This window comes from Nanorana parkeri, unplaced genomic scaffold (genome assembly GCF_000935625.1).
Source record: "Nanorana parkeri isolate BGI_ZX_2015 unplaced genomic scaffold, ASM93562v1 scaffold161, whole genome shotgun sequence".
NCBI classification, from domain to species: Eukaryota; Metazoa; Chordata; class Amphibia; order Anura; family Dicroglossidae; genus Nanorana; species Nanorana parkeri.
In genome coordinates, this window is record NW_017306429.1 from 1,719,259 (window position 1) to 1,729,093 (window position 9,835).

The 9,835-nt window shown below is 43.0% G+C and overlaps 2 protein-coding genes across 2 annotated transcripts in view; both read left to right on the forward strand.

The window, feature by feature from the left end:
- The window catches only part of LOC108785422 (cytochrome P450 2U1), a 27,621-nt gene extending 27,186 nt beyond the window's left edge, over positions 1–435 (forward strand). Inside the window, exon 5 of the mRNA XM_018554482.1 lies at positions 155–435. Coding sequence (XP_018409984.1) covers positions 155–333 — 179 coding nt within the window. The 3' untranslated portion in view covers positions 334–435. The remainder of the gene's footprint in view (positions 1–154) is intronic.
- A 5,396-nt stretch (positions 436–5,831) lies between these two features.
- Positions 5,832–9,835, forward strand: part of HADH (hydroxyacyl-CoA dehydrogenase) — a 22,268-nt gene continuing 18,264 nt past the window's right edge. Inside the window, exon 1 of the mRNA XM_018554475.1 lies at positions 5,832–6,056. Coding sequence (XP_018409977.1) covers positions 5,934–6,056 — 123 coding nt within the window. The 5' untranslated portion in view covers positions 5,832–5,933. The remainder of the gene's footprint in view (positions 6,057–9,835) is intronic.

Sequence of the window (9,835 nt, forward strand, 5' to 3'; positions counted from 1 at the left end):
TATATATATATATATATATATATATATATATATATACATACATACACACACATATATATTCTATATGTTAGAAATCTTGGCTGTTCTTGATAATCTTGATAATTTATTGAAAATAGATAGATGCTAAATAATAATATGTCCCTTCTGTAACCAGGTCGAAGAGTCTGCATGGGGGAACAACTGGCCAAGATGGAGCTCTTTCTTATGTTTGTCAATCTCCTACAGTCTTTCAGTTTTTCATTTGCTGATGATACCTTTAAGCCTATGTTGGAAGGGCGGTTTGGCCTGACACTTGCTCCTTTTCCATTTGACATTAGGATAAAAAAACGATAACTGAGTTCTCAAATCAAGTGTTTGTTACCAAAGATGTACATGGATATTGTCATTTAGGTGTCCCACATATTTCAAGGAGTTTTTTTTTAACAAGGGTAAAAATACAGCAGCGAGACAAAAACATATTTTTTGTATCACATGGTACTTATATGTGGATTAGAATTGTATTGTTATCATTTTATAGAAACCTCTTTCATTGGGGTTATTGGGCAAAGTGCAATGCAACTGAATCACACATAGTGTCCCTTATCATGGTAAAAATGCTGCTAGATATTGGTAGAACTTATACAATTTGTTAAATTGCATAATTTCAAGTTGTTCCTTTGTTAATCTGAATTCATACAAGATTTTTTGCCATCTTTGGTCATTAGTAGACAGGACATCCTTAAAAATTGTGTTTTTTTAATATGGAATAATGTACTTTTAAGGCTTATCAAATGAACTGGAGATGCATTTAGAAAAAAAGAAAAGTGGTAGACTTTCACAGTACAGTTTCCCATGTGAGAAAAGAAAATGATCATTGTCAGTCTTTTATAAATAGCTTGTACAACCAATTATATTGTCTCACAATATAACACAGTTGCTAAAAGATAAAATACCATTGTTTTTGCATCATGCTTAAAGGAGAACTATGAGGTTAAGGCTTTTCCCCATAGTTCTCCTTAGGGTAACGGGAGGCCACAAACTAGCGTCCTCCCGTCACCCTAGGCTCAGCATACTGAGATGCCGCAGTATACCGCGAGCTGCTGCTCGCGGTATACTGAGACGTCGCAGCTGAAGCAGATCCCGAAAATTGTGCTGGGATCCGCCCAGCTGCGTGACAGCTGGCTCTGCCTATCTAGAGGCAGAGCCAGCTGTACCCGTCCGTTCCGCCAGTCAGCACTGGCGGATCGGAGCGGGGAATCCAGCCCGCTCTCCTGTCACGGCAGAGAGCCGTGACAGGATCGAGAGGTGAGCGAACGCCGATATGTGTTCGCTCACCTCCCGATCTACTAAGCCTACCTGTGTCTCATTGTCACAGGTCGGCTAGAACTATGAGGTGATTGAAAAGCACTCACCTCATAGTTCTCCTTTAAAGAGGACCTGAATTGTGGAAGCTGTGCTCAAATAAAGGCAGGCAGAGGACAAAGGACTAATCATCCATATTGTCTATGGTCTCCCTGCAACTTTTCGTCATTACTTACATACCATGCCTTGTTCTGCGGTGTGTCTGTGTGGAGGTGACCATCTTGGTAGAGCAGCAGGGCTTTCCCTCCTGTCAGAGAAGCATCCCTGATGACTGGTGATCTGTTGACTGGTAGGGGAATATTAAAGAAGCAGCAGGTGATGCATAGAAAGCACAGATCCCACAATAAATAAAGCAGAAGCAGCTTTTTCTACAACAGCAAGCAGCCTGGTAATGACATCACCAAATGTTACTCCAAAACTTGTGAGACCAGCAGTCAGAGGAAGCAGTGCCATAGAAGCACTGTAGATAAACAACTATGGTGCTCATCGCACATGAGTTGCGCTGCACGTTTTCAGTAGTAATTCAAGTCGAAACGTAACTTTTCAATTACTGTTTGGGCACAATTAACCTTTACTAGATTTTGTGTATTGCTTTCATGTACATGTTTCAAACAGCCAGGGCATTATGCAGTTTACTTAAAGCTAAGTTCCAGGATGAATGATGTTGCATTGCTAGCATTCCCTCCCCGCCGGCCATGCAAGGATCAAGTCTATTTTGAAAATTGATTACCAGTATCTTAAAAAACACTTAAAAGTTATGGATGTGTGATCCTTATGAAGCCATCCTTTCCTCTTCTATAAGGCATAATGAGAGGGAAAAAAGGAACTGTACCTCTATGGCCCATTATAGTTATGTATTCTGCTGTTTTGGACTACACTTACTCTGAGTTACAGGGATAAAGCATTACTTGGTGGGCTGCAGGGCATTGCTACTTATAACTCATCAGTGATGCTGTTTCCCTGATGATGACACGCCCTGTGCTGCTGAAGACTACAGAGAAGGGTGTATCTCCGACAGCCAGGCTGCTATTGAGCAGTCTAGATAATGCAGAGGGTCATGCAGCACAAAAATGGAGAAAACCCGGCAATAAGCGTTGCTTACAGAAACGTGGACTGGGAGAGGATGAGTAATAGAGCTAAATTTTTAACCAAGCCAAACCAGAAAATGCATGGACTTGAAACTCAATTTACAAAACATTCTATGGTGATGGCACTGCTAAATTTGTGTGGATATATCTTTTAAGGATATTACTATTTATTCTCCACCGGAACAGAGGCTACAGAGCATCAGTATAACTAGCCCAACCCAAACCAGCTTGGCAAAAATAAAAGTTAAGATATAATTTACATAGTATACTAATAGGCTTTTCATATCAAAATGCTGTTATAAAAAGGTGACTTCTTATTTAGAGCATTTTTGTTCAGCTTAAAAAAAAAAAGCACCAGCAAAATATCTTGGCATAATAATTTGACAAATAAGAAATGCTAATAAAAAAGAGAGCTGTGTGTGCTTGTGACCTAGCAGCAACTACATGTAAAACATAGTACAAAATATCAGAAAACCTTATGAGAAGACTGAACAAGCTCTAATCCATACAGGAATTTGTCATACAACATGGATTCCTACAAGTGGAGGAAGAAACAATGTAGATTTTATCTATACTGTATATGTAACTTAATATTCTTACTGCTGTTTTATATTATTGCATTTGTTAAAGCAAACTGTACATGATCAGTTGATGATTAGACTTAAAATTAGAACTCCTACACTCTTTCTATCGCTAAGAACAAAATTAGTTGGGGTTTTATTTTGACATTTTATCCATCAACAGAATTAGTTCAGCATACTAAAATAATACGAAAGGCATATACATCATTTTAGTTATTTTATAGGTCTACATTTCAGGCATAACTCCAGCCACAGTTAAGTGTCTCTAAGTGGAGGGAGGCCAGGCTTTGATCTCCTTCAGGTGTGTGTACTGTTCTTCAGGACCCTGGTAGGAATATTTCACTTCCCCACACACCAACGTCAGGTCCTACTCTACTGAGAGTTGATCTTACTGGTCCCTTGGCAGTGGTCATGTGACATGGAAAGGCTGAAGAATGCTTGAAGCTGTCATAAGGATGGCAATGCACTAAAAGATATCGGGGTCAATTTTCTAAAGGCAACTAAGCTATTCACCGTGCAAGGGAATTTGCACATTGCAGGGGAAGTTTCCCATTAGTTTAGTGAATGAGGTGAAGCTCTGCTTACTTCCATCATCCAATCATATGCAAGCAAATATACTATATGCTTTTTTCCCTTGCAAATGATTGGGTATTCTTTGCAAAGTGAAATTTCACCTTATTCACCAAGCTAAGGGGAAACCTGCCCTGCAAAGTGCAAATACCCTTGCAAAGTGAACAGTCAATCTACCTTAGTAAATCAACACCTTTGTCTCTGTGTAGTACAACAGTAACTCTACATATATGGCCACCCTTATAATAGAAATATAGCATTTTACAGCTATGTATTTCATCAGTTTCCACATTTCATCATTTTTGTTCTGCTAAAATACTGCTAGATGTTATTTTGTTGAAACCTGAGATTGTGTGTCTCACTATTGATGCTGTGATTTCCTAGGTTAACATGCTCCTAGCAACTGTAAACAAATCTACCTTAAAGTTAGGTACAATGCCTGTTTTTCGTCTTAAAGGAAAACTGTCAAGTCTCAGTAGGCAACAAAGTAATCATGTTGCTGTACCGAAGGCACTATAAGGTGGCTGATCCATCCTTGAAATTGTGTCTTGCGGGCCTTATCCACCAATAAAGCCAATAAGAACAAATTTCCAGGTATAAAGCAGACCTATATAGTTCTTCCAGCCTCATGCAATGGATTACTTGGTGGCTACCTAGACTGGAGCACTGTCACAGAGGGCATTGCCTTTCCCAGGGGAGATACTGGAATACATGATAAAGTTGTACACTGCAGAGGCAGTACAGGGAATTGGGCAGCACTGTAAAGGTAGGAGCAGGCATCTAAGGTTGCCTGCCGTACTGCTGCACGGTTACTTTGTGGCCTATGGTGTGTTTTCAGTAAGAAAGCATGTTGCATATTTTTGGTTGCAATATTAGCTTTTACATTTTTAAATGCTTGCTGTTCCATATGACTGTATTTCATATGCTGATATGTATTTTCTCCTCTTAGGAGTTATTTGTATACCAGACAGTGTATTCAGCACCCCTGCAGAACAAATGCAGAGGATACTCTATTATTTTTAGTCAGTCTGAGTAGACTAATAGGATAGCACTACCTAGCTTGAGGAAATACAAAAGCAATCTGGGCAGAGTGTCTAACCCATTCAATCGGAGATCCTCACGAGAGTTCTCGACCTGCATGTCTGCCTGCCAGCGTAGTGATGAGACTGTGTCATCTAAAGCAGCAGCCGCCAACCGATGGTCTATGGACCACTTGTGGTCCGCGAGAAAATTTTGGTGGTCCCCGGGCCCCTCTAATGCCGTGCAGGCTGGGTCGTCATTGAAGCGGCACAGAGGCTCCGGGGCTGCCTCTCACTGACTCAAGCAGCGGCTGTCACAAGGAATGAGCGGCTCTGAGTACAGTGTGGGCTCTATAGGAGGCGGGGCATCTCGTCAGTACCTGGACTGAGCAGGCTGCGGGACATAGAAAAAGTGGGGAGAAGCCAGGTAACAGTGGCTCAGTGTGGGGGAAGGGAAGGCACGGTGATGGTTGGAGGCAGTGCTGAAATATGTGTATATATACTGCATGTATATATAGATATATTCTCATTTTTTTGTTTCCTCATATATAAATATACATGTGTGTGTGTGTGTGTATACACACACGAGAATATATTTATATATGAGGAAAATTCTACTACAGAACTGGTCCAGTGTCTGACATACAAGCCAGAGATATCAGTACTCAGTATGAAGTTTCCTAGTTTGATGGAATTGACCACTTCAAAAGAAAAAAAAACTACTATATAACCAACTTTTATATGCACATACCAATGCAAATAATAACCAAAATATATATGTGCCTTAATATGCTGTAATAGGTTTGGATATCCATTTTCTAAAAAATATAAAGTACAGCTGGTATTTGTAGTTCTATATAGCAGGTCCCATTCTGCATTACTTTATACAGCAATGCCATTTTTCCAACTTTTTGTGTGTGTGGTTGCTAAAGGGGATATGGGTTAGGGGGTTTGTGAGGTTATTTTTTTTGGGGGGGCGGGCAAAAATAATCTTGCACCAGGGCCCTTTGTTCCCTAGGTCCGCCACTGCTCTGAACATACACAGTTTAAAGCACCATGACTACCATGTATTTTGTCATAGCGCACTGACTGCAGCCTCTGGTTACTACTGGCAACAAAGGAATACAAGTCTCCATCAGACATTGCAAACAATCCTAGCCTCGCTGGCGCTCCTTTTCTGATTGGCTTGTCACCTCAGTCCGCCGGCCCACTCTACGATCAGGCTCCGCCCAGCTCCGTCTTCAGGCTGTCTCTGCTCTCTCGGCCCTCACTATTGACGTCACTAGCTGTCACTTGTCGTGTGTCCTTCACCCCCACCAGCCGTCCAAGCAGACATGGCCTCCGCAAGCCGGCAGCTCCTTGCACGATGTATGTCCAGCAGCACTGCAGACAAAAAGCTGGTCATCAAACATGTCACTGTGATCGGGTGCGGCCTGATGGGCTCCGGGATAGCTCAGGTGAGATCGCATGGACAGATCTGCACTGTCTTGGCCATCCTTCATAGGCAGCAGTGTGCAGACTGGCAACCTTGGCACTCCAGCTGTGGTGAAACTGCAAATCCCAGCATGCATATGTCTCTGGGAGGCATGCATTTGGCCTTCAGAGCCTTGCAGTGCATCGTGGGACTTGTAGTTCCAAAACAGCTGAAGTGCCAAGGCCTGCTATAGAGGGATTTGCATTGTTATGTGCAGTTCTTTAAGCTCTAAGGTAAAAAGAGCCTTGGATGTTCACACCTTATGTGTTGGGAAAGCACTGACAGGCTTGCCCTACGCAATCCCAACATATAGACACAACAGAAAGCTTTGTTTTCAGTGAGTGTTGCAGTGGTGTGTGCTGATAAAATAGAATGAGTGCCGTCTTTTTTTAGTGCAGCTTGTTGCAGCACAAATCACCACATCACAACACCACTGCTGGGAGTAGGACTTCATGAATTGTCACTTGTGACATTTCAATAAAGTTCTAACAAAAAAAAAGTAAAATGTGTAATGCAGCCTTGTGTTTTAGTAACTCACCCCTGAACCCAGTTTTACAACATGTGTTAGTAAAGGTATGCATATATTTGCAGCTACCTGTTGTATCCAGGCAAGTTCTACATCACTTTGTTTAGGACAAATTGGGCCTTTTGTTTGATGGTAAATAGTGATGAGCCTGGGCTTGGTGCGCCTGAGTTTGGCCAAGTCTGCTAAAAACTGCAGCAGCAGCAGGCGCATTCCTCATCCCACAGCTCCATGTCGCAAAGGGACTGGGAATGCCCCTGCTGCCATGGGTTGGGAGGGGGTGGTGGCAATCACAGTTTTGAGTGAACTGGAGGAGTTATATTGCCATAATTAAAGGTAAAGTCCACTTTAAAAAAAAAAAAGAAATACATGCACACATCTTTATAAAAGGAAAACATTTGCATGTATTTATTTATTGCTTTGGAGCCAGTAAAGCATTGCAACCGTGAACAGTGGATCCCAGTTGCAATGCTCTGACTCCTGCACATACTTCCTCCCATCCATGCCCGTACCAAGGTAACATAGATGGGAGGAAGAATGAATGGACTACAATGCGGTCACATGACTTGTAGTCTGTCCATTCACAGCTCCTGTTAAATTATCTGTAAATGGATGATGCCCACATCACACACCATTTTTAAAACTCAGAGCAGCATGAGGAGAGAAGAACCCTGCAATTCAGGTAATTGTGTGGGGGTCTGTCAGATTTCTTGTAAAGTAGATGACCAGGACTATCTGTCCTAACAAAGGGTCAAAGACCTCAAGGCATTGGACCTTAAAGTGACACTAAACTCAGGAATTAAATCTTATAAATGCATTCAAGTACCTTTTTAATTATGAACAATACTGTATCTTATTTATGTATCACTCAGCTGTAGATCATCAAATCATCTCTGAATTCATGCTGATACTGTTCTTCCTTCTGGAGGGTGGCTACTTTTCTTCCTCGTGGTCCCTGTGTGTGTTGTAAAGTAGCCACCGCTCCAAGCTCGCTCCTGTGATGAACTACAATCTCATGTTTAATTAACTAATTTGTATTGGGATTGTAGCCAATTACGGCAGTGAGCTTGTAGCGGTGACTACTTTACAACACACAGGGACCATGGGGAACAAAAGTAGCCACCCTCCAGAAGGAAGGGCAGTGTCAGCATGAATTCAGAGATGATAGGAGGATGCACAGCTGAGTGATACACTTTTATTACCAGTTAAGGTACTTGAATGTATTTTGAAGATTTATCTCCTGCGCTTAGTGTCACTTTATTGCACATTTAAAAACGTGGCAAAAATGAGTAGACATCTCCACACATCACCAAGAGTGATTGGCTTTGATCCATTACCTGCCCACTGGCAAATAAATATTCCAACTGCAATAAACAGTTTTTGGTAGTGCAGAGAAGAATGCCAGCAAAGGCAAGGCTTTAAGGAATCAATGGAGTTCACAGCGTCATTGGGTTGACTATGTACACTATGGTGATGCATAGCCTCCATTTGTGGCCTATCCATTACCTGTTGTATGTGGTACCACCGCTTGCTGTCCACCTGCTCTCATTTGAATGACCTTAAAGGGGTTTAAGGTGACTTTTCTACGCTATTCTACAGTTTAATTTACTAAAGAAGTAGAACATGTAAACTTTAAGACCCCTTTCACACCTAGGCATTTTGTCACTCAAAGGTAAGTGGGACAAATCGGTCAAGACAAGGAGAAGTGGAAAAGAGCTAGCACTCACAGCAATCCTCTTAATGGTGTTTATTGAAAAGGCATATAAATAGCTGCAATAGCACCCTTTGTAGCTGCGTTTATGCCTTTTCAATAAAGAAACGCTATTAAGGCCTTGTTCACACCCAAAGCGTGTGCGTTCCAGAGCGGTAGCTGCTGGAATGCACCGCGATCGCTGTGAAACTTCCCCCCGCGGTTTGGGGCGGGAGGGGGAGTGGCACCGATTCCACCCCCCACAGTGCGATCGAACGCGTGGCTTGCCCTATTTTTTTTGGGGGGGGGGGGTCGTGGAAGCGGTGCCATTGAATACAATGCACCGTCACGCCCCAAAATGCGGGGGGAAGTTTCACAGTGATCGCGGTGCGTTCCAGCAGCTACCGCTCCGGAACGCACACGCTTTCGGTGTGAACATCCCCTAAGAGGATTCCTACGAGTGCCATCTCTTTTCCACTTCATTTTGTTAATTGGGTCCGGCAGAGATTCACGCTGAGCACCGCGGTCCCCATGGAGTTTTGGGTCTGAGAAGGTAGAGGGGCTTTATTCTTGCATTGCATGCTCAAGACAAGGAATCCCATTAATTTCTATGGCCGTTGTTCACACCTGAGCATTTTGTCGCAAGCAGAAAAACGCCTGCCGCTGGAAAAAGTACATGAGCTATTTTTTGGCAGATTACAGCTCTTTTTGGTCCCATAGATTTCAATGGGAAAGTTGGTGTGACAAACACTCCGGTGTGAACAGGGGCCATAGAAATGAATGGGATTCCTGGTGTTGAGTGTTTTTTCACGCTTAGCTTTCAGTGACAATATGCCTTAGGCCTCATTCACATGGCTGCTGAGGGCCATATATTGTAATAAGGAGTGTGATTTCTGCAACCGGGATTTACAGGGGTTTGCATACATCCGTAGGGAGCAGTTTGTACAAATCAATGACAGACATCACCAATGTACTTACATCTAAGTGTTTACATACCTACAGGGATAAATGAGCTGCCCAGGATGCAAACCGTCTGTGTGCAAGGCTGCTCATCTTTCCTTGTACAGATGAGATGTACATTATGTACAGATGTGGTGTCTCTCATCATGTGACTCCCAGATATTGTGCTCCATGTATGCTGTAGGGCCTTCAGCGGCCCTGTGAATGAGACTTAAAAACACATTTTCACTTATCTTGGTGAATGAGGTGTAACAGTGAACAATTGGCTTTGCGAAGAATACTCAATCATATTCAAGGAAGATTAAAGGAGAACTATGAGGTGGGTGCTTTTCACTCACCTCATAGTTCTAGCCGACCTGTGACAATGAGACTCTCACAGGTCGGCTCAGTAGATCGGGAGGTGAGCGAACACATACCGGCGTTCGCTCACCTCTCGATCCTGGATTCCCCGCTCCGATCCGCCAGCGCTGACTGGCGGAACGGACGCGGGAGGGAGCTGGTACAGCTGGCTCTGCCTCTAGATAGGCAGAGCCAGCTGTCAGTCAGCTGGGCGGATCCCGGCACAATTGTCGGGATCCGCTTCAGCTGC